The 24,935-nt window shown below is 43.1% G+C and overlaps 1 protein-coding gene and 1 long non-coding RNA gene across 2 annotated transcripts in view; one reads left to right on the forward strand and one right to left on the reverse strand.

The window, feature by feature from the left end:
* The window catches only part of STK32A (serine/threonine kinase 32A), a 32,966-nt gene extending 11,406 nt beyond the window's left edge, over positions 1-21,560 (reverse strand). The window contains exons 1-6 of the mRNA XM_040573689.1: positions 21,377-21,560; positions 15,877-15,932; positions 14,746-14,897; positions 14,417-14,590; positions 9,401-9,438; positions 2,260-2,349 (exon numbers count right to left, since the gene is read on the reverse strand). Of these exons, the coding sequence (XP_040429623.1) occupies positions 2,260-2,349; positions 9,401-9,438; positions 14,417-14,590; positions 14,746-14,897; positions 15,877-15,932; positions 21,377-21,428 (562 nt within the window). The 5' untranslated portion in view covers positions 21,429-21,560. The remainder of the gene's footprint in view (positions 1-2,259; positions 2,350-9,400; positions 9,439-14,416; positions 14,591-14,745; positions 14,898-15,876; positions 15,933-21,376) is intronic.
* On the forward strand, positions 389-13,193 carry LOC121078000. Its single transcript, XR_005824410.1, has 3 exons — positions 389-445; positions 519-651; positions 7,030-13,193. It is a non-coding gene; the product is annotated as an uncharacterized LOC121078000 (long non-coding RNA).
* Positions 21,561-24,935: the final 3,375 nt, after the last annotated feature.

Here is a 24,935-nt window from a genome sequence, read left to right on the forward strand (position 1 = left end):
CGTAGACATTGTGTCAACTGCACTCTTGGCGATGAAAAGCAAATTTTAACTGAATGAAGCCTAAGTACCACAGCCTTTTAGGAGGAAGTTACCATGCTAATATGAAGTGAGCGGAGGCACAGGCTGAAATACTCCCTCTCTTCCTTAGGTAATAAACTTCCCTCTTGAGATGAAGGGAAAAAAATACTGTGGTTTATTTTGCGAGTGAGAAGAGAGGCAAGAACTGCTCTAAATAAAATGAAAGCAAAACCAGGGAGCAGTGATTTCCTTTTGCGCATGTTTTCCCTTTTAAGATGATTGCACCAGGTGATGCAAAGGTGAGAGGTCACTTTGGTCCTTATGATAAAAAGGAGAATGCTGGGTTCCTCCCCTTCCCTCAGGGGTCTAGCTTTACAGTAGCTGTATGGAGGTCTTGATATTTAGGTCTGGCAGATGGTCTTACTCTGTAAGAAAGCTTTTTGTTTTGTATTTAGCGTTAGCTGTATAGAAATCCTTCTGAGTGGTTTTGTTTCACTTAGGAATGTCACACTCATGCTTTACCTAATACGAAGACTTTTATGTGTGATGTTTGCACAAGAGCTCTTTTTGCATTCACTCGGGACATTTCTCTGCAGTTTGTTTCCTGTATGCTTCAGCCTTGATTCATCCCAGGTAGGTCCATGGTGTTCTGCTTTATGTTTATCAGCTGTGCTTGTGTGGTAAGTATCTAGTAGGTCTTTTACTGCCTGAATAGCCAGCTTCCCTGGTCTGACTAGTAAGTAAGCCTGAGTAAGGCTTTTGTACTCCTATTCTAAAGGGGAAAAGAATAAGAAGGAATTTTTTTTTGAGTAGTAGGGAAACAAGGTCTGCTCAGGGAGCAAGGACTGTGTGTCTTTCTTCCCTGCACGTGTACTGATCTGCTCACAAAAATTTTTCCTACACCTGGCCCACTGCAGCAGTGGAGTGATTGACTGCTCCAGAGCCACCTTGCCCCAGAGGACATCCCTTTGTGCACCCCTACAGCTGCCAGAGCAGTTTTCCTGCCTGGAACTAGCTCCATGCCATTGCCTGGAGGTTAAAAGCTTCATAAAAAGTGCAATTTTTAGAAATCAAAGAAAGAAGAGGAAAGGGATGGCTTGTAACCGTAACAACCAACCTGGCTACTCAGCTCTGTGGGGACCTGGAGGCTGGTGCCCAGCTCCCACAGTGAGAGCGCTAGCTCCATGCACCACAGGTGGCTGCCTCCATGGCCCTGCAGAACCCTGTTGGGGCTTGCTTGGGACAGTCAATTCCCATATCAACAATAGAGGGACAATGGGAGAGGCTTTCAGAAAGACTGAAATATAGGCTCAGCATTTATCTCCCTGATGTGGTGGCCACATTTGCACCAGCTGTGCCTCCTTTGTGCAGATGGGGCTTTGTCCCTCACCACTGTGCTCTACAGCCCCCCACACATTGCTCTGCTGGTGTCTGGCACATGGGAACAGCAAGTCCCCATCCCCTCACCACTCCTAAGCACAGGATTAAACTAGTTTTTAAAGCAGCTAGCTTATATGAAATGCAAATTATGAGCTAGTGATGCAGCAGTGTAAGGCTCGTATTCAGTCCCTCACTAAATCAGTACAAGCCTTTGTGCTTCACTTCCTTTCTCAAGGGTAGTAAGAGTGTTTCATCACAAACAGAAAGAAAAAGAGATCTGTGGAAATAAATGGTTTGCCCAGGGAAGTGGTGGTGTCACCGTCCCTGGGGGTATTCTAGGAAAGGTTGGATGTGGTGCTTAGGGACATGGTTTAGTGGGTGAGATTGGGAGTAGGCTGATGGTTGGACCAGATGATCTTGAAGGTCTTTTCCAATCTGAATGATTCTATGATTTTACTATTTCATGACTTGGCACTGCCTGTGACATGCTCTGAGATCCCAGGCATGTAACTATCCTAATTTATCATCAAAACTAAGCTGTACAGCATGGTACAATGCTGCTAAAATTAGTGTTTGCAATAGGCTTGCTTTGTTCTGCTGTGTGAAGTTGTTGCCTGCCACACCTCCTCCAGCTGCATAGGGGTGTGTGTGTGGGGGGTCCTCTGCAGCACTAGCTAGGTAGTTTCTCACGTCACACAGATGTCTTTTGTCACATACCAGCAACAAGAATTCAAACTTACATCACAAAGGACTTCAGTTGTATCCCACCACAGCTGACAAATCAGGCCCATAAAATGGGAAGAACATGTAAAAAAAATGGCCCATAAAATACAAGAACATGTAATTTTAATCAGTTCTTACCCATATATGGCTTTGTGCCGGCAATTGTGAAAACTTGCATTTCTTTAGTCAGCATCGTGGCAATATTGAAATCAGTGATGTGCACGTGTCCTGAAAGAGAGGTTAATGCGTGAGCAGATTTGTTTTAATCTTACACAAGAAATAGCCTTGAATCAGAAACTTACAGTAAAATACTCCATGGAAAGGTATTTCCAGAAAAAAAGTTCTTGTGCCAGAAGTTACAGAAAATATTCCAGCTTACAGGTTGCTTACAGATGTATCTTGTTAGATGAAGTATCCCCTTATTTTGCTCTGGAGAGCAAAAAAAAAAAAAAAAAAAGATTGGAATTGTCCAACTAGTCACTTAATAATGATTGTTTTTTACAAAATTTTGGGAAAAGGGAACTTATCTCTTCTTACCGAAAAATGTCAACTTTTTTTTAAATCCCTGATATTTTTGAGCAATAAGTATGTGATATTTTTAGCCTATGTTATATCTTGATTTCTTATAATCTCATGAGTTCTGTGCTCGTATAAAATGATATGCTACCAAAAGGTCTCTTCTGATGAAGGTCATTCTAAAGGGAATTTTCCAACCATTCTCATTTATTTCTAGCCTTAGCTTCGTAGCTTCATTTCAGTGCTGCTGGGAGACTTTTTTTTTTTTTCCTGAGCTCAGATTCTAACCTGTTTTAAACTGTAAGTGGTTGGAAGATGAAGAGAGGAAAAATGGTTTTATAGACATTATATACCATATTTGTAGTCTTTTCAGTGATCACTCCAGAGTAGTTTAAGAATCAACATCCTCTTCTGTTCATAGAACCAAGTGACCTTTAATGCATGAATAATGGAAACAGTTGCTGCAGGCTTGAAAACAAAATCTAACTTTCAGGCAGAGACTTACTGTGGTTTTGGTTTGGTCTGTGAAAGGACATGGAAGTACTAGCACAGTAGCACAACTGAATGGTGACAACCATGCAACATTGTCTTGAACATCACCTATTTATGCCTTTGATGGGAAAGTGGGATTGCAGTACAATGTGGAAAAGCCCATATGGGAAACAGAAGTCCTGGGTTTCTGGTCAGTTAGCACTTCCTCGCTTTGCGCTATGTACTTTGTGCAATACGCATCTGCAAGCACAGAGAACTTTAGCAGGTAGGTATTTATCTGCTGCAAATATAAGAGGGTGACCAGCATAAAAGGGCAGAGATGTGCAGTCTGAGTGTAATGTCAGAAGAAAGAAATGAAGTAGGAAGTATTACAAAACTATAGGAGACAAAACATTCTCATTTATAGTTTGTAAATGTAAATTCACCAATGCTTATGTTTTAATATAGTAACTTTAGTATAGTAGCTATAAAATAGGCACCACCTGGAGAAAAAAAAAAATCCTTGAAGCATCAGCTTATGCTGTTCAGGAAGCCTGGTGTCCTGCTAGACAGATTGGGGCTCCCTGACTGCATCCCAGGCTGGTGACTCTGGCTCGTGCAGGGTGAGGACCTGCCTCAGGAGTGGCTCCCAGTGAGCTGAGGGCTGGAACCTCGGGGAGCAGCAAGTGCTAAGCCTGTGCCCAGGAAAGGGAGGAATGGTAGACGTGGAATAGGTCGCAGCAGCAAAACCACATGAGACTGCTACAACGTGCTTTGTCTGCACAGCCTTCATCAAGGCTGCTCAAAGCACAGCACCCTGTTCCCAATGTTTCCATGGGAAGCATGTTTTATTGTGAGCAACTAGTGTCTTTCAAAAGCACAACTTCAGCCTTTTCAAAGCTGAGCTAAAGATAACTACCTGACATGGCCTATTCTGTGGGAACTAGCAAGCCTCATCCTCTTGAAAAGACAAGTAAGAAATCCTGCAAGATGAACTTTATCCACACCTGTTGGTGCACTGATATTGCTTTCTGCCTCCTGGCACAAGTCAGCTTATTTTAATGATGTTTGCATTTAGAGAGGATTTTCCAGTGTTTCCAAGTAGGGTTAGCAGTGGCTTTCTAGCTACTTGCTGTTTGTTGATCCCAGGTACTAAGCACCTCTCTTATTTTTCCTCCTTTGAGGATGTCTTTAGAATGGAACAAAATATATATTACAACAAGCAAAAGATCCTTGCACAAGAAATCACTAATCCCCTTGTAGGGTAGGAATGTTTTCTGTTATCACTGGTGCAATATGCACAACTGCTGCTTACAAGCTGAAAAGGAAACAAAAAGAGTGGATGTGATTTGCAGGGATACGAAAGGAAATACATCCTTCTAGCTCTTGTCTGCTCTTTTACTTGGTGTTTTTGTTGTTTTTGTTTGTTTGCAAGCACTTAATTTATTACTGCTTATTCCCTAAACTCATATCAGTGATCAGACTAATCATGTACAGCAGTATGGGCAATCAATACAAGGCTGACTTCACTGAAGTGAATTTCTTTGAACCTTGTGGGTTAGTTTAGCCTAATTCTTCTGATTAAATGCTGATAGTCTTTTCTTCTTCCTGACCTCATACATTTTCTCGTAAGGCACTGAACTTGTTTGCTCCTGACAGAGCTGGACTCATTATCAAAACCGTCAGAAGTGTTGTATTTTGAGTTTTGCAGACTCGTCACCCTCCTCTGTAATAACAGGGGGTGGCTGAATTGCTGTTGTTTCCTTTAGCACAGAGAACAAATGAAAGTGGCTCTTACTGATGGAGATGCTATGACAATACTTCCCTCAGACATTAGCTTCAGCAGCTAGAAATTCACTGTTGTTTAATTTCTTAAGTAGAATGACATCACCTTCATATGGCTAAAAGTTGATGCTTCGGTAACGAGCACCTGTTATTTTGTCTGGATACTATGAAACATTTAAGGAAATCTTTACAATTGGGCCTAAATATTTGTTATGTGGGAACAGTGATACAAGTTTGCCTGCTGCAAGTATCTGATCTAGCTGGGAAAATTTGGGGAACAAAGTACAGTTTGTGATACCACCTAAAAAGACTGTATCACATCCATTGTTCCTGCCCGTGTCTCTTCAGTGATAGGTGCACAGTGTGTAAAGCACTGGAGCCCTCCTCACCCCTATGCCAAATTAGCCATGGTCAGCGTGCAAAATGTACCCTAGTGCAGGCACATCCAAACTGCGAGTCTGGCAGCTCATAGCACGGGTGTGCACACAGGTGCAGCTTCTCTACAGATGTTCTAGGAGTGGGATCAGACTTCTGTCAGGACCAGCCTGCTACACATCATACAAAATGGGGCACAGTCAACATCTGGCTGTATGTCTCGAGGGACAAGGACCACCCCTTTGTCAGGCACCAGCCTCCTGCCTTGCACAGAGCCCTGGTGTGCCCAGCTCCAGGCACTGCTGCTGGGCATGCACGGGGCAGAGGCAACCTGTGTTGCGAAGATCATGTCTCAGCCTCTGAACTTCCACCTCCATATCAGCATCTGGCAAAGATGAACACATCCTTCAGCCCCTGCCAATGAATTTATCATCCAGCTTTTCAGCAATTTCATATTCCATGATTAGGCTGTCTCAGAATCAGAAAAAGGCATGTACTGCTCACCAGGACAGCTGACAGCTAGGTCAGACCTTTTTCTGCACCCATGTGCTCGTAGGCTGTTAGTCTCACCAACACATAGATTTCCTTAGTAAATTTGTGATGCTTGTCAGGCTCAAGTTTGAAGGAAAAAAGAAAACTTGAGGTCCCTCTGGTTAGAGCCATGTGAACTGCTGGAAGACCATGTGTGGGATGAGCTTGCCTCTCACATGCTATCTTTCATTGCTTTACAAAATCAGCCAGGTTCTTGCTTCCTTCACTTCCCACAAAATAAGTGGCATCAAAACACTTGGGAGTACGTGAAAGAAAAGGATTACTTATTATTTTCTTGTCTGAATATGTCCTCTCTGTCCTTGCATTGTTTTTTCTTTCATCTCTGTCTCTCATTCCACTTTGTGGGGAGTTGTTTTGATATATATGAATCATAGAGACTTATTAAGAATTTAATATTCTAAGCATAAATATCCCCTTCTCTCAATGTATCCTTTAAATGATTCACTTCAAACAAATCACAAGTTTTTTAAATTAGCCCACTTGGGAACATACCAAATCATGCCCATTAGAGTTCAGGAAGAAGGCTCGGTGTGGTGTGACAAGGCTGAACATTACATTGCTGAACTGCAGCATTACAGGCCAGAGGGGACTGGATGAGCAGAGACATCAGCTACTGGTAGACAAGAGGGGAATGCTGGGTGCTGCTGTTGAGCTTTAGGGTCAAACTCTAAGCCTCATGTTTTCTTGATTACTCAAAATCTCTAACTGTATCCAGTTTCTAAATGTAATATATTATTTCCATATAATGTCCTGTTATGCATTAGGGCAAATAACTTTGGTATTAAATTTAGCCTCTTACTACATAATTCCTTCACCATTCTAGAATACCTTTTGTGGAAGAAAAAAAAAGGTTTCTGTAAATTCAGATAACATTTTAAAGAATGTGAAACTAGAGATAGTAAATGTTGTTGAGTATGGGGTCTCTCAGACAGAATGTGCTGTAACTTAATTGAGGTTAGACAGCAAATGCCACAAATTAAATATCTGGGACCTGGCAGTTAAGCTCCTATTACAGCCATAAGCTCCCATCATATTCCTGTTCATTCCTGCTGCTATGTTGGCATGAATTCACCCATTTTAGTACTGCTCTAGAGATCCTTTGGGTAGTGGAATAAGAAATAATATTGTACAAAGCCACTACAAGGTTCTTGCAAAAAAACCTCTCAGTTTTACTAGAGATATAACTGAGCTTTTCTTCAATTTTATTAGACAAAGGACCTGGCCAAAACCTCCTGAGGAATTAGTCACTATTCCTGGAAGCTGCTGTCTGTTATATTCTTTTATTCCCAGGTGAGCTGTGCTGTCATTGAGCCAAATCGATAGACTTACCATTAAAGGAGGAAATCACTTTGTGCTTGGAATGACTGTTAAAGGTGGTCATCTCCTGAAGATTTTTTCATTATGGGACTTGATCCAAATCTGTTATCTAACAACTGCTTTATTTATTGTGTAGAAAGACATTTGTCCTATATTCTCCTTTACTTATGGCTCACTTCAATTTCTTAGCTGAAATTGATAGGGTACTACAAATGTCACTGACCAGATAGACAGAGGCAAACACATCAGGTGTGTGTTATGTTTGTGACAGTCAGCAGCAGGGTGACATGTCAGTGTGTGGAATCACGAGAAGCACTGGCACTATCAACAGTCTGAAACAGCCTCCTACTCAAAGGCTACGTGATGTGTGCAAGGGCTCCTTTGTCCCTGTCAGCAGTCAACACCAGCAAAGAGGGCACTGCACTTTGCAACAGACACAAAAGTCTTCCACTCATAAACATGGGAGGTGAAGAGTGACAGCAGGGGAAGGCACTTCACAGCTGGAAGGTGGGCCAAAGGGCGGAGCTGAAAGGCAAGAAGGGTGGAGAGATGAAAGATTGGAGTCTGACTGTTGAAGGTTTTCAGGTGCTTTATTCTCTGAGGGGACTGGTCTCAATCAAAAACATTACGAAAACTGATTAGTAGATTGCATGTGCTTTCTGAAAACAGTTATGAAAGCCTGGTGAAGGAAGAGGAGAGGGAACGGGGACCTGCAGCTTTGTTCCATAGGGAAGGAGACACAAAAACAAGCACAACCTATAAGGCTAAATGTAGATAAACACCCTGATAACAGCTGCTCAGGGGACAGAAGTTGAACTGTGTGCACACAGCTTTCTGTATGCATGAGAGAACACATCTTTGAAGATGCAGCAGGAAAAGAAATAGAACAAGAAGTCATAGTCAGAAGGACACTGAAGTCAGGGGTACATTCACAGAAAATAACTCTGAAACCTCTGCAGCAGACAGTTATAATATCTCTGAGCCTATTCTCTAGTCACTGAAATCAACCCAAATTGCAGTGTCATTACGGAGTTTTGTAGACAGTGTGCTGCTGAGCTGAATGCAGCTGCAGAGGCATGCAGCACCTCTCTTCCCTTTGTTCTTCCCTCTTTGGCAGAAGGCTGACCTACATTCCAGTGGCTCCCACTCGGGTGCCAGCATCGCCCTGATCCTACAGTGTGTGGGGGAAGCTGCCCAGGGTGTGGGGGCCAGCCCGGCACGTCCTGCCCCAGCAGACACTGCCAGCCTGTGCTGGGAGCAGCTTCACTGACAGCTCCTCAATAAATAATGAAAGTAGGGGTCATATGCGAAGCTAGTAGAGCCTGGGCTCAGGTGTTCCAGGCAGGCCTAGTTACATGTGAGAACCATGCCAATTCTGCAAGAGCATCAGCATCCACATTAAAACCTCTGAAGTTAAAATACATTCAGATAGGCTGCACTCCTGTACTGGCATTTTCTCTTGAAGTGGCTTACTGTCATTGCTAATGAAGATTTCTCGCAACAAAACAGTTATATGGATTTTCAGAAAATAATAGGTGACAAAATGCTTTTTTAATGACTTAAAAACTGATAAATATCAGAACAACTCTTCATGGTGGCTGCTTTGCCAGGACACAAAAAGTGTCCAGAGGTAGCACAAGACTATAGTAAGGGTTCTTCCTGAGACAAGAGTAAGGGAAAATTTATAGCAACATCTGTAATATACCCAAGCCCAAACCTCCTTCAGAGCTCCCTCTGAAAGTCAAATGCTCGAGGAAGAAGAAAGTACCTGAACGAAGATGATCTGCTCAACCATAATGCGATCTGTTCATGAACATACATTACATACAGTCTGTAACTGCATGTACGTTTGCATTCAAATGATTACATTTCAAGTAAATTTTAAGCAACAGCAAAGGTCTTAAAATAAGGTTTGTTAGGCAACTGGCCCCAAGTAGAATGGAATGCATCAAACCTGCCAATGACTTCTAGAGATGTTTTTGAGTCAGTCGGAGGAGGTGTTGATTAAACACTAATGCACCCTCAGAAATAACACCGCAATGAGGGGTGCATAGTGCCTTGAATGTACATGATGCTGCTGCTCAGAAAGTAAAAGACATCAGCCAAAACACAAAAGGATATTTCCTGTTCCAAACTGCTTGTGAACTGGGAGAGAGAGCAACACAAAACGAGGAAAACGGCAAGCACCTAAACTTCAGCATGGATGTACTATTTCTGTCTCTACTTTTATGCATATGCATGACCACAGAGAAGTGGCACTTACCATGCTCATCCAGCAAAATGTTGTCAGGCTTGATATCTCTAAGAAAGAGAAAAGGGAAACAGCCATTAGCTTACAGAAGTGACATAAACAAGGCTGCAGATACTTTATGAATACCCAAGCTCTAGAGGGACCTACTTCAATTATGCCCTAGAAGGGTTCTTTGCTTGGATTCTTCAGCTCTAATGTTTCTGCAAGGTTTGATTTCAGATATGATTAGAGAACAACTAATCAAGTAATAAAAACAGAAATGAAGGTACAGTCATATAACTGTGAAGTGTAACCTAGCTGCTAGCAGCACCTGCATCTGCAATACTACAGCTTCTTTTTATTTTTATTTTTTTTTCCTTCTTATTTTGCTTCAGTACTGTATTGAAAGCTGTTCCCCATTTATTCAGTAAAAATCAAATGTTGGAGCAAAGTAAACAAGTGGCATCAATTTTAGCTATTGTCCTTACTGCATCATTGGAGTCCTTTAGCTGCAGGTGAAACAATAGAGCAACATAACAAGGAAAGTGTTTCTGTGTCTAAACAAGGTATTTCTTCAGTGATGGATAAAAGCTTCTGCTATGAAAGGTGCAAACACAGGAAGGCTCTCGACAAAACACGTTTATTTGTGGATGTACTGACCGGCACCGATCTAAGCCAAACCTACAAAAAGCTGCAGCAGTCACATCTGGACTTTCTATGGAAGTGTTTTCACATTTGCATCCTGAATTAATTTTCTACCACAGAAACAGCTTTTTGAGGAAAATACCTCAACTACTTTGTGTGATGGTTTGGAAATCTCACGGGCACTGTTATTGATACTAACTGTAAAACCTTCTTGGCCAGCTATTAATGTATATTTTTCATACTCCATTATGAAAAAAGTTATTTTTCATAGAACAGTGACATTTGACATAAAAGTGTTTCTTCTTCTCTAAGCAAAAGGAAGCTATTTGGAGTAAACTGCTAATTCTGAGTTTTACATTCAAAGTTCAACTACTTTTATTAATTTTCATGTAAAATAAAAACAAACCCCACAAACTTGCCTGAAGCGTTGCCACAAAGCATTTGGCAGCTCTGTATGCTTTCCTGTGTTTTTGGTGGTTTGGGAGTAGTAGGGTTTTAGCTAGAGACATTGATTCAGTAACTCCGAACCACATTTGCCATAATTCCCAAAATAGTGCTCTGAAAGGTGCAGAGGGCAGTCCAGATTGTACCAGCATCCATGTTTAGAGATGCTCCAGTCAGAGAGGCAGACTCACTACAAACCACTGCACCGGGTGGTCACAGGGTGGTAGCAATAGGGATAAGATGGAGAGGAAAAACAGCTCTGAGAGTCACCCCGCTTTGTTTGGAATTTTATTTATTAATGCTTTTATTTTCTTCAGGAGTAGAAAAATAGTCTATATTGCTTTTTTATCTCTTTTTTTTTCCTCAAGGCTATTAAAAACAACAACAACAAAAAACAAACAAAACCAACAACAACAACACACAGTAGGGAAATTCGTCACGGCTCCACATCTACTGTACATCAGTTACCAATCTTCGGCATGTTACTGATTATCTCATGCTTGGGGAAACAGGAAAAAAATGTGAGGTACATCAACACTTTTAAAACAAAAATATTAAAGTTAAAAAAAAGAGGATGCACAAAATACTCTTTGTATTCTACTGTATAAACTGAAATTGACAAAGAATGTAGCAATAAGTTATGCAAATAGCCACATCTCTATAAGGGAATAAATGGAAGGCATAATTTTAACAAAATCCATCTATCTATCTATCTATGCATTGTAGAGAAACCCACTTCTTAGTCTGCAAAAACGTATGGTCTTGTTTCTTCTGTTTCTCACTAGAAAGTAAAAAGACTGGAAACAAGAACGTTTCATTTTCTTTGATGAGAGGAAACTTCAAGTGCGTAGCAGACCTGATCTTAAACAAACCACTTTAACATTCTTGTTTTAGAAACAAATGTGTTCCTTGCAGGTTTTCCTCCTTGATAAAAACAAAACACCAATAGCAAAAACACCCATCACAATGCTGTAAAGAAATGCTTTCCATTGAAGGGAGAACATGTACACCTGATACACCTGCTGTATACACCTGAATGACTTTACAAGCCATTACCTGCTTTTAATGAGCTAATTACATCAGTGCCCATCTGCCTGCTATCAGGCACCTTGCAGTTTCAAGGCACCTTGCAGCTGCCAAATGCATCGAGCAGGCACAAGTACAACAGCCCTTCACCCTCCTGATGCCTTCCTCAGGCCTAGGGGGTCAATGTGAAGAATGAGTGGGTTTCAGGTTTTATCTTTAAAACTCCAAAAGATAAAGTTTGTAGTCACCTGACCACCTGCAATCAAGAAAAGACAATATATACAATTACCACATAATAGCTTTCAGCTCTTATCCAAACCCCTTCCCATGGGATACAAACACCAGGTACCACCCCTGTGTTCCCATCACATACAGAGTTTTCTTTAGAGCCTGAATTGTATGGATCTTCTATCCCCTTAGTCCTGGAAAGCTACTGAATGTAATGTATTACTAGTAGAAAAGGATTTCCTCCTGCTGTTGCCCATACACCTGTGTCCCACTCAGTTTGTTTAGACCAAGCCTACAGCAAAAGGATTTACCTTTGGCTGTCCAGGACAAAGGCAGCTTAGTCTGCATTTCACAATGTTTAATTCATGCTCATTCATTATTTGTTGCCTGGGAGCAGGTGCAGAGTGGAGGAGGCCACAACTGTGCCCTCACCACCACGCACCTGCTTTGTTTTCCAGGTGCCCACAGTGCTCTTGGCTGGAGCCTGAATGGGGCAGTCAACATGGCCTGCTTGCCAAGGTCAGATGCATCACGGAGTGGAAATCTATACAGGTATGAAAACAAAACAAGAAACATGAAAAATAAGACTCCTGAGAAAGTGGGAGATATACACAATAAGGTCTGTCTCAAATCAAAATGAGAGAAAAACGTTTTTGGTCCGGTGGGGTTCTCCACAAGTGAGGAGGGCACATTGTTACAGGAGTACTGAGATGGTCTTTTTGCTTTCACGTCTCAGAAATGGCAAGCACATGCTGCTTTACAGAAGTAAGTGTTAATCTTCATCAGCCCTTGAACAGAGCATTCCTTACCTTGCCAAGGACCACGATCATTTCAATTTTAAAATTGTGCCATGCTTTATTTTTATGCCTCACAAGAATGCTCTTTCTGTAATGCCATTTATAAATACAGTAATTTTCTGCCTTCCTTTTTTAACCTGTTGCTACTGCCTCCCTGCTTGCAACCCTGTTAGCAAATACTAAGCCAAAAGACTTGAACCCCTGAGGTCTGCATCACCTAATACATCAGGAGCAGGAAACGTGAGCATGTCTGTTCATCTGCTTGGAGCCAAACCTTGCCTTTCAAATCAGGGAAAAGCTCTAACCTGGCCTGATAGCTGGTTGTTATTTTGCCTGAGTAAGCACTGCAGCTTTTGCATCATTTTTCTCTTATCTATAAATCCCTACCTAAAATGTTGTCCACTATAGGTTTTCCCCTTTGCCACATTTTCCTAGAGTCCACAGTGACCTGAAACTAGCATGCACCTAGCATGTATGAGTTTGCAAACACTTTTTTTGAGGACACTGACTCACAGAAAATAAGGGTATATAGGAAGAACTGCAGTCCCAAGAACAATTCTTTGCTGTAGTGAATCAATAACTTGAGTTTTGCCTATTTATTCAAGCTGCAGATACAACCCACAGTAAATGCAGCATACTAGGTTATTCTTTTACTTTGATCAAGACAGTTTTATATAGAACAGCAAGGTTTCCAATTTCCTCCCTGGAATTACATTTAGCATATTTTTATAGCTTGTCTAATTAAATTGCATTTGGCTTCAAGGAAGTAAAAACAAACTAATAATTTCTTCATTCGGCAACAGTGTCAGGAGCCTTTTTGATGAAGAGAAGTTACAAAACATTTAGAATGGGGTTGCAAGGGAGAGTGTCCTACTGCTGCTCTGCACTATGTGAACTAATGCATAAGCACAAATTAGTAATTCAGCTGAAAACTAAAAAAGTCTTTAAAGGAAAAATATATGCTCTGACATTAGTAATTAATTTATATGAAATTATTCTCTTGAGAGATGGTTGCAATTATTAGGACATCAAGTAAGAAAAATCCCAGAGGGTAGATTACAGGTAGTTTTGTTGTTTTTACAGGTATTTTTTAAAGCAGCAAACCACATCCACTAAATTTTGAACATTAATATTCATCTGAGACTCTAGAAGAAAGCAAAAGATGTAAGCCAGAGGAGAAGACCTGGCAGTTCAAGGCTCCTATCAGGACCACCTATTTTCTTCTTCTTTGCCTTACTTTCCACTCCTGTTCCACTGCATCATGTGCTGCAGCAGTGCATAAGAGCTTTGAGAGCTTTTCTCTGCCACCTTCCAAGAGGCTCCTTTTACGTCAGAGGAAGCACAGCAGTGATGTGAGGTAGCTGCAGGCCTTCAAACGTGCTAGAAGAGCTCAAATATTTTATCGCTGAACCTGAAAAATCTTAGTGGCCAAAAAGAGACTCTCACCACTTCTAGAAAGGTATTTAAACTCATGCAGAAAAAGTTGTGCTTGGTCCCATTTTGGGTCTTTCAATGTGGTACAGAGAGGGAAGCAGAAGGGGGACACCCTCAAATACAGTAACAGAAGAATTCTGAATCCAGATGCTTATCCTTTACAGACCAGAACAGGCTTTAATGAGCTACAGATAACTAAACCTTTCAGAGACAGCTTTTTTGCAGGATCAGCAAACAATCAAATATGCTTTATTATAGCTATCCCAGAAGGAGAAATAACATGTTCTCTGCTGCAGAAGTATATGAAATACTTTTTTTTCTGAGAAACCTAGTATTTTACATAAAAGCAAACGTTTGTAGGAGAAGATTTTGATTAACTCTTAACTTTCTATTTGTCCTTTCATATCAAAGAGGAAAAGATCAGCCCCTCCTGCAGTCTATGAACTTTCATTCACCTATGAATTTGCCTGCTGACCTGTGGATGATGCATCTGCTCTGGAGGTAGTCAAGGGCCAGTGCCAGCTCACAGATGAAGAGTTTCACGGTGCCTTCTTGGAATCGCACATTCTGTTGGAGATGGTAACGCAGGTCCCCTCCAAGCAGCAGGTCTACAACCATGAACATATCTTCCTCATCCTGGAATGAGTACCTAAAAAAGCATAAACATGGCTCGAGGAATATTTATATATATGTATATATATATAAAGAACATGTTAAAAAAGGACATATGGTACCTCTGGGAATGCTCATAATTTCATGGAAATTCTTCACTTGGTATCAGTAAATAAAGGAGAAATATCTTACCATAGATTTACCAAGAAGGGGTGTTCCAGGCCCTGCATAATCTGCAGCTCCTTAAAAACATTTCTCACTTCATTTCGCTCCAGACACTCCTGTTTATTCATGTATTTCATGGCATACATTTTCTTGGTATCATTCTTTTGTACAACACAGACCTAAGTGAGTAAATCAAGTGATAAAACAGAGATGATTTGTCAGTAAATTGACACAGGCAAAACACAGTTGCCTGAGCAGTCTCCAGGTATCCTTAACAAAGCCCACGTTGAAAAGTCCCAGCTCTATGCACTTCTCTGCAGCTCTGGACATTGCCAGTGAATACCTCATCCCATTTTCAGCTGAAGAAATAATTTTTGTGGGGGAAGGTGAGGGGAGGGAATTTATCACCACAAAGGCAGGAGACAGGGAATCACACGAGTCAACATTTAATTTAATAGCAGTAATAAATCTTGATCATGTTCCATCAAATGGTCCATCCTCCCCCAGAGCAGTTACTATTTTCAGTTGAAGAGCCCTTTCTGCCACAGAACTATAGGCTGGAAACTGGGGAACAGCACATGAATTTCTCCCTTCTTCATTCAGCTAAGCTTCATTCAGCTTGCTACGAACCTTAGCCTTTGTTTGAGGCATATTGGATTTTGAATTTTAACCTTTCTTAAAGTTATATTTTACCAAATCTAGAAAGAAATGTTGCTTTGAAGAAAAACTTGGAGTTTGTAAGACTGCAAAACATAAAATTTAGGCTAGATTTTTCAGATTTTTTTTTTCTTTTTTTTTCTTTGTCTAGAGATTTGTCTTACTCTGTACATAAAACATACCCTATTTTGGCATCACTGTGTTCAGTGTTGCTTTGCTGCAGAATCTTAGAAAATGTTTATCCAGAAACACAGCAAAATTCATCTCATTTGATTTATCAGTATCTCATTTTAGTCTGCTGTAATACAATTTGTGGCTGTGGAATAGATGAGGAGTCAGGTTCTGATTCTTTCTTGTTTACCATGAGTTGAAGCTGAGGTCAAATCTTGTTGACAATGCAGTATTTCATTTCTTTACTCTCATATGATCCTGTCTAATTTGCCCATTTTCTCAGTTAAGTTTCTAGTTGTCCAAATGCTGATTAGCTCACAAAATACTTACTTTTCCAAAGCTGCCCTTCCCAATAGCTCGCAAAATTTCAAAATGGTCAAAGGTGACTGCAAGAAAGAGCAAACATTCAAATATTAAATGGCTAAGCAAGTTTGATGAAATTACAGTATTTCTACTTTTTCTTTATGAGAAAGAGATTAAAAAAATGAAGGATATCCTAGCAACTTTCTGTTGGTTTTGGAAATGTCTCTCTTTTTAGTCCCTTCCCTTCCTCCCTCTTCTCTCCTGCCCTTGTCATTTTTATGCTGACACCAGGACACCACATTCTTGAAGTGGGCCTTGTGCCTGGAGGGCCGCCAGCTGGATGATCCCAGCTGCCAGCACTGTTCTCACAGCCAGCATGCGGGGCTGCAGGGGACATGGCTGCTTCCCAGTGGCCTCTCCAAGGCACCAGACGACATATGGGGGCTGTGGAAGGTGGTGGACCCTGTGCCAGGAGCCGGGAGCCTGTGGAGAAATGCTGTCCTCTGTGGTGAGGGCAATGAGAGCCTGTTGAACACTGACTTCAGCTCAGCTGGGTGTGCCCTGCGGCATCCCTCCCTTCTCTGCTGGGGCTGACCAGCACCAGCAGGGATGTCAGCTGATTTAATAATGTGCTAGAAGGCAACTGTCCAGCTCACGTGGGCAGGCACAGCTCCTGGAAATACCTGTCCTCCATTGCCTCCAGGAGGTCTGACCCACTGCTATTCCCTTCACTGCCCTGTACCAGAACAGTTGTTCTGCAGGTAAAGCCCCACCAGACAAGACTTGGCACCAAGTCCAGCACCATGCTAAATGGTGCAAATCCAGATGAGTTAAGCCAGCAGCCTGAGTTTGCATGTTAACACCCTCTACCTCTATTATCTTTTAATATGAATGCTTTCATTAATATGTTAACACCTTCTGCCTCCTCATTTTTAATATTAATGTTTTCAGTAATGTTTAAACACTGATCTGTAACTGAACTGGTTCTAAGAGAGCTAAATTGCATATTTTTATTTAAGACTGTTAAACTAGGTATGATCACTCTTCAACTGTTCTCTGTTTTAGCTCTCATATCATCCCACATTTTCGCAGTGAGCCAACCCAGAGTCTCACTTCCAAACAGGACGGAAATTGGTGGTGTCCAAGGTCAGGAACCAAACACATGCTTTTCATCCTGAATCTACATCTACAGATTTGAAAAGACTCATTTCACTGCCTGATTGCATCTAAAACAATGAAAAACCCAACCACTTGCCATTCATAGAGAAAATTCATGATATGCCAACTCAAACAAATTAATTATGTTTAAGAGATGCCAAGGGGTATAGTACAACTGCTATAAAGGACCACATAAAGGATAAGCACGAAATACCATTTTGATGGCATATGTAAACCCAGATTCAAGGAACAATATTTAGATTAAAAATATAGAACCTGACTAGCCATGAAAAACGTCCTCATCAGAGACAAGTCAGCCCTGCCAAAATCCCTAAGCTCCCCCTGCCAAGTGGAAGTCAATGAGTCAGGGGGCTCCAGTCCTCCCAGTCCTGTCATCCATCCCCATACAGCTGGCACAACACCACAGGGTTTGTTACACTCATCTTCTCCCTTTTGCCACTGTAATTTGCCCCATTTTCATTATGTTATCACTCTCCCTTCCTTCTTTGCCCAGCAGCCTCCAGCACACAAGTGGTATCGCAGGACTGGGAACGCTAACGCAAGTCCCTCAGTATCTGGGAACCAAACTGGGCACAGAGCCAGCCACGGAAACAAAGACACATCTAAAGCTCTACTCCATCATTTAGTTTAATTTAAAGAGGGAAAAGCTGATGAGAGACTTGAGAGGACACTGGCTGAAGACCACAGAATGATGTATGTCCATCTTGCCTACTCATTGTCTTCACCCACTATCTATGGGCTTTGAGTTCTGAAAAATTTGGTCAACTGGGAGAACATCTGGCTGCCATCCTCAGGGATGCTTTCCACACCCTTTTGCCCAGAAACTGCAAAACCAAAATCCGGCTTTTTACATGGTCTCATCCTGACTATACCAAGAGCTGAGATCACCTTGCAGCACTGAACCTTCTGTCTGGTTATTACATTTTCCTTTCATCTCACTAATCTGTTATCCCCAACTGTGCCTATTCAGAGGAAACGGTGAGAGGAAAACAACGCTGCCATCCCACTTCACTGCAGACAAACAAAGGCCCTTGATAAGTCCATCTCAAAAACAAAACAACAACAAAAAACACACAACAAAACAAACAAAAACCTAGTGTCAGGCATCCTCCTGCCCTGCCACCTGCCCCAGTGGCAGCAGCAGCCACGGTGCTGAGCCCGGGGGCCGTGGGATGTGCTCGCACGCACCAGGGCCCACTTATGCCCAAAGCACCCCTACTGTGCTCTGCTTTACACAGGCCCTGTGGGAGCAGCCTGCCCGCAGCACAACTCAGGGGTTGGAGCTTGCTCACCAGTGACTGCAGTCTGGTGGAAGCCTGCTGCTGTCACGGGGCGGGCAAGCAGTTGTGCTGCTTCCTGCTTGACCCAGCAGTTCTTAATTGATGATTTACTTCAATTTTAACTGGAATTAGAATGACAGGAGTGTGACTTCTAAGGTGATACACTCTCTGGTCACAAAGTTGCCAAGATAATGGAGAAGCTAATAGAGACATCCCCATTTCAGCTGGCTTTCTCTCCCCCAGTATATTAAAATATAATCAGAGAAAAATATGCTAGCACTTTCTGAATTTGAGTTACATCAAGACAGGGCCAAGAAAACACAACTGTATCAGGGTGCAACAGAGGCCCCTTAGCTGACTGAAATTTCCCAGATCAACACCTCTATTTAAGGAGATCAGAGCTGGGCCCTTCCCTTCACTTGCAGCACTGTAACCAGGCTCACTGCACATGGGAAAGCCTGGTGCTCCTTGCCACCTGGCTAACAGGGATTTCGCGTGCTGCCAGCTTTTGTTTCTTGAAACCAATCGTTTTCCAAGCACAGAACTATCTCTTATAAAAAATATCCTGCCTGGAAAGATTTACTACCCCAAGGACAGCCACTCTGCACAGGTCACTGCATTGCTTAGGGTATTATTTATTTCTCAGTCATAGGAACTAATACTGCATGAAGCCTGTTGAACCCAGAGGAGGACTCAGCAGAGACCAGCCTCTGCAATGAAAATTCAATTTGTTACAGCCAATCTCTCAGCCAGGACATATCACCCCAAGGGGGGTGAACAGGAAAGTGAAAGTCTTAGTCCTCTGAGTTAACACAAGCAGTTATTTATGAAAGATGCCAATACTGAGCATTAGGTGCACCAGAAATAAAATCTCCAGGGAAGCCTCTCAACACTGCTTTCTTTTGCATTAAAGTATCTGAAAAAAATAAAATAAAATATGAGACTCAAACAAAAAATAGAAACACTTGTCTTTTTTTATTTGGGAACAACAGGCTGAACAGCCTCACACATCCCGCTCTCATTACAAGCACAGCAGCACAGAGCGTGAGAGCAGCAGCAATTCACCAGCTCACTCTGTGCATGGCCCCCTAGATGCAGTGAGTGAAATATCTTCAGGGTGACAAACCCAGGAGTATAGGGAAGGGCAGGAACCACAGTGGGGTGACGTGCACAACAAGGAGAACGAGCATCATTTTTCCCTTTGCCAAACGGCCTTGTGCACCAGTAGCTGCATACAGACACTTGACCCTAGCAGTGGGACAGCTGCAGCCGTGGGCTGAAGGCTTTGATGCCTCTCAGGATAGTCACTGCATTTCAGTGGTGCTCTTCTGGGTGAAGAGTACCTCCCCAAGACTTCTTTCTTCAAGGAGCTGAGTGACAAAGACCGGGTTTTGGCCAACATCCCCTTACATCCACCCAGTTTTTAGGGCTCCCCAGTTGATGACACTGCATGGAGCCTATGGTAGAATTCTGTCAATACCATTCCTGACACTCAGGACCATAACAGACCTCCTTCCCCTCAAATAGGATCATGGAGGTTCTTCACCCCTCCCAGAATGCTTCAGGGTGACACGGTGTCCTGAGGCTGTCTGCCTGTTTTCCCCTGCTCACATCACTGCCCCAACTCCTCATTACATCTTGCTGCCCTGTCCTCTGCTGATCAAGTTTCTGAGAGAAGTAAACACAACCATGTACATCCAGAGTCACAGGTAGCTGAGAATTCCAGTTTATCCTAGTCTACATTTCTTAAAGCTAACCATGATAATAATGCTATAATGGGAAGCAATGTAGCTCTATTTTATTTATTTATTTATTTTTATAAACATAGCCTCCAAAACAAGTGAGAATGGGGGAAGTAAGATTAACAAAGCTACAGAGATGGTGGCCGAGGCAGCAGGAAAACTGAGGATGTGTCCCTCCCAGCCATCTCTACAAGCACTACTCCTTCCCCATGTAGCTGAGCACAGTGTACCTGCAAGACATATTGAGGCAAGGTGGCCTCAGAGTGAAAGGAGGAAGAGGCATGTGGGGACCCTGAGCTTATTGGTGTCTATAGATTTCCTGAAGAAGCATGGGCAAGTTATTGAATATGAAGGTGTTATGTCTCTATGAACTGTGCCAGCAAACTTCAGCACAAGAGAATCATGATCAGATCTGCCCTAAACACCCTGCCCCTGACATGTGTCACACTCAGCACTTTGCTGGGCCTGATAAACATCACACATTTTCCACAAAGTGCTGAAACAAACTGAGAGTTTAACTTGGGAAGAATGGAAGTTACCCAGGATAAACCAATCATTTTAACAATTCACAATTGTTTAATATTTGATTGGAATTCTTTTCTTTGGGACAGTAGTTTATATGAGTCATCTATATTCTTGTATATTTTACTTCTATTTGCATTTATTTGTATTTGTCTACATATGCATTTTAATATTGTACTCATGTGGAAGACCAAATGGAAGTTAGTAAGCTGACTAATGCAGTAGAAAATATAAATTTATGGAACAATCTTTTAAGGACTGTCTCTACAATCTTGGCAGCATGGTAACACAGTCCCCAAGGCTGCTCTCAGCAATGCACCCTCCTGTTCCATGCTACCAAGTCCAGTCTCTCCAAGTGGCTCTCCTGCCAAGCTCAAAGCAGGGATGGGACATGCATTGCTCAAGCTGTCTTCCCACCACACTTCATACCAGTCCTCCTTGGGCTGTGATCCCCAGAACAAGCCTTCACTGCCTCTGGAACCGCAATTTCTTCCCTGCCCTTGAACTGCCTGGCAGTGTCCAAGGGACAGCTCAAAAGCCATACCTCTCCTGCAGAACTGCTCACCCAGTGCCCAGCTGCAGAAGGGAGGTGAAAGGACCACCCGACCTCTGGCCACACCTCTGCGGCAGGCCAAAGGCTGGGGGCTGCTGCAGACCATGGCACTCCTGTGCTTAACCGAGACGCCTGGATGTCTGCAGTCCCACCATAGCAGCTGGCAGTGGCTCTCAGTTGTGTTGCCCTTGGGATATTCTATTCACTGGTAAACTTTGCAGTCTCAGACACCAGGTGGGAAAAGCTCTTACCGTCTTCATTTTCATCAAAGGGTGGTGACTTGCTGGAGGTGTTTGCACCCATAGTGTGTTCTGCCCAGGCTCGTCTCTCTCCCACTCCTCTCTGTTACATTACCACCTGCAAAGCCAGCACACAGAGGATGGTGCTATCCTGAGGGTCACTCCCAGCAGATCTGTGCAATGCTCTGCTGGTGCATCCTGGAGAAGGCAGGAAGCAAAAACGTGTCATCACTGAGGATTAGAAAGCTCTTTGCAGCCTATAAATTTCTTGCTGGATGTTGAATGCGGTAGAGACAAAACTGACCATCAGAAAAAAAGCACATCATAATGGAGTTGACTAGAAAAACCCAGGAACTCATCATAACTTTGTCATCTAGACCAGAACTGCTGCCCACTGAGTGAAGTGAAGTACGGGCCAAATGATCTGGCTCGTGTTTGCTGTATCATCCAACATACTGTATTTTGTACCTTCAATGATGTTATGACTGATTTAGAGATGATAAAGCGCAACTAATTGTAACAAGGTCAATATCCAAAATAAATGAGCATAGCAACTTGGCTAGATAAAATCAGAAAGGCATTTTTGACTACTAAGGTCACATGAAAGTGTAAAGCTGTATAAGAAAAAAATCAAAATGTCAACTTTTAAATTTAAACAACACAGGTTTTAATTTTCCAGTTCTCTGCCAGAGTTCTGTGGTTCTGCATAGTTAAGTGTCACTCAAGATTACTTTAACAATCTTATGTGGGTACAGTATCAGCCTTTATTTGTAAAGCATTTACATGCGAGGCACCCTTATAAACTTGTCTTTATGCTGACGTCTCCGTGAAGTACACAGCATTTATTTCTTGTTTTAAGTATGAAGCCCATAAAAGAATGAAAGCATAGCAATGCAGCACAACCTGGACTTTGTCCGGCCTGGAGGGTTTTCCAGGACGTTCATATTGTCACTGAACTTTTAAGGATGCAATGCAGGCTTATTCATTTTTCTCAGACCTATGCTCTGGAAACACAGTTACTGAGCAATTTTACTTTTTTACATTAAAGTAACAAAATTAAACCATTGAAACACAAAGGGAGGGATCATAAAAAAAAAGTGCTGTAGAAAAGAGAATTACTGGGACAGTCCTGGGAACAAGGACTGCCATGGGGTTCCATGGGTTCTCTGGACCAGCACTCAGATCCTTCCCAGCCAACTTTGGCTTCACCTGCATTGCTCAGTCAGGAGTTCAGCTCTAGCTTTGTGCCCTAGGTCAGGACAATGACCTTAAAACAAGTGCCAAAGCTTGTCTGAAGTTTAAAGCTGCCCCTGCATTTGTGTGTATTCCCAAACTAGGCTGCACTGATGTAAAACTCATCCCCAGTATCACAATCCTGGGAATCAAACAGTGGATCAGACTGTAGCACCTGCAAAAAGTGACAAATGGCTGAGTGTGCAGTGGGATCTGCCCTCCCTGAGTTAGCTGGAGCCAAGAGGTCTCCCAGCCCTCCCAAAATCTCCCCAGAACTCCCAAGAGGCAACCAGAACAAACCAGAGGCAGCTCACAGGGCACACTCTGTGAGGCATTTTACAAAGCCAATTGCAGCACACCCGTGCTGCCCCTGTGATTCACACAGAACTCACAGTTCCAGCAAAGAGCTTCCCAGGGAAGCTTGCATTTCTCAAAAGCCCCTCCCCCCCCGCCCCAAGGGAAAACAAACAAACAAACAAAAACATAAAACCATGCAAACTATTAAAAAATGTAAATTCTTGAGTTCTCATCTTGGATGACTTAAACAAGATCAAACAATAAAACAAATGCAGCAAGTGTTCATTATACATGGCAATGCCTCTGAACGGAACAGACTGAGCCAACAATCTGGAACAAAACTACATGAGCACTTCTTTACAAGCTCCAAAACTTACTCTTCAGAATGAAAATACACCTTCAGAGGTAATAGCCATAAATCAGGTCTGCATACTGATGCTTCTATATCCCAGTGATCTTATTGGTGGCAGCCAAGGTCAGTTGCTCAGGAAAGCTTTCTTGTGTAGGAGTCTGTAGCTTAATTTATTTTTGAAAATACTTTGATATAAAAGCTTTCAGGGAGGAGGAGTGCAAGGTCCTTGCAGTTAAGCTAGTCTGGATAATAATTACTAGGATTTATATCTTTATAAGAGGTACCCAGGGTACAGTAATGACAAATCTTATCCCATTTCACACTGAAACTTCACAAAATTATTAAAATCATTATTTTCAGTAGGACTAAGACTACTAATGCCTCCACCTTAACTTTACTCTTGGTCGGATCAGTTGCTCCAGCCAGCAGCGGTCCCCAAGTCTCCCCAGTCAGTCTGATGACTGCAACAGAGATTTTACAGGCAGGGCAACGCAGGTGTCCGGGTGTGCCCATGCACCTGCCTCCAGGGCTGGGGCAGCACATCCTCACGCTTCCAAGCAGGTTTTATCCTCAACAGATAAATGTAAAGCCAAAGCAAAGCAGAGGAAATGTAAGCACTGGAGTGTCATCTCCAGGCTTCTGCTCTCCCTCTGCAAGCAGGCTGTGCTGCCTAACAGGGAAAAGAGCTCAGCAGGATTAAGAAAGGGTTTAGGTGTTTATACAAAAGGTGAGCAGCCAGTTACAGGGTTCAGGAATAATTTCTCTCATCACCTCGTCATCGCTTAAGCAAGGGGGTGCTGCCACTGTTCTGCTGAGCAGATGAAACTGGTCAGTAACACAACAATAATTGTTACATTACTTTAGTTCCAGCATGTCTGTCCCACAGAAACTGAAGATTATTCTGAACTCTTCTGGAGCTACAGGGGAGTTCAGAGAAGGAGAGCAGGTATTACTCGGTGTCGGCTTTGTGTCTCAGCCTGTTGCAGCCCTTCCTCTGGCCATGCAACTTCCCCAGTGCAGAAAATGAGTTATTGCCCGTGACAAGGCAAATATTCCAAGCCGTAGCCAACTGCCCGTGGACGCCCCCCGCAGAACTCAGGGATGAAGCGTGGAGGACGCAGACCCACACAGGGCTGACGCGGACCCGCCAGGAGCCCCGGGGACGCACGGAAAGAAGGCGCTTACCTGGGGGGGAGGGCGCGGCCGCCCAGACCGCGGCGGGGGGGGAACGAGCGGGCAGCGAGCGGCTGCGGTGCCGGGAGCCGCCTCTGGCCGGGGCGCGGGGCGCGGGGCTTGGCCGGGCCGGGGTCCGCGCTGCTCCGCGCGGCAGCGGCGGGGGCTCCGCGGGCACGGCGGGTCCCCAAGCGCCCTCCGGATCAGGGCTGCTTAGCCGCGCTGCTGTGACATCTCCTGTCCCCAGGGGAAGGACGGTGCTCGGTGCTCATCCCGCCGCAGCGGAAACCCTTCTGCCGGTTCAAGATGTTTGTGAGCCGTCTCCTTTGTTGCCGTCTGGTCTGGGTTTTACTTCTTTTTAACTCGTATGGTGCCACAGATTTTTATTGCTCTTAATAAGGGAAGGGCCAGGATCTGAAAGCCCCTCCCACGTGCGCTATGTCTCAAAGCAGGAGATTGCCCTCTGCAAGAAGGGGTCTGTCCTACAAGGTGCTGAGCTCAGCCCGGCTCTTAATT

This window comes from Cygnus olor, chromosome 14, assembly GCF_009769625.2.
Source record: "Cygnus olor isolate bCygOlo1 chromosome 14, bCygOlo1.pri.v2, whole genome shotgun sequence".
NCBI classification, from domain to species: Eukaryota; Metazoa; Chordata; class Aves; order Anseriformes; family Anatidae; genus Cygnus; species Cygnus olor.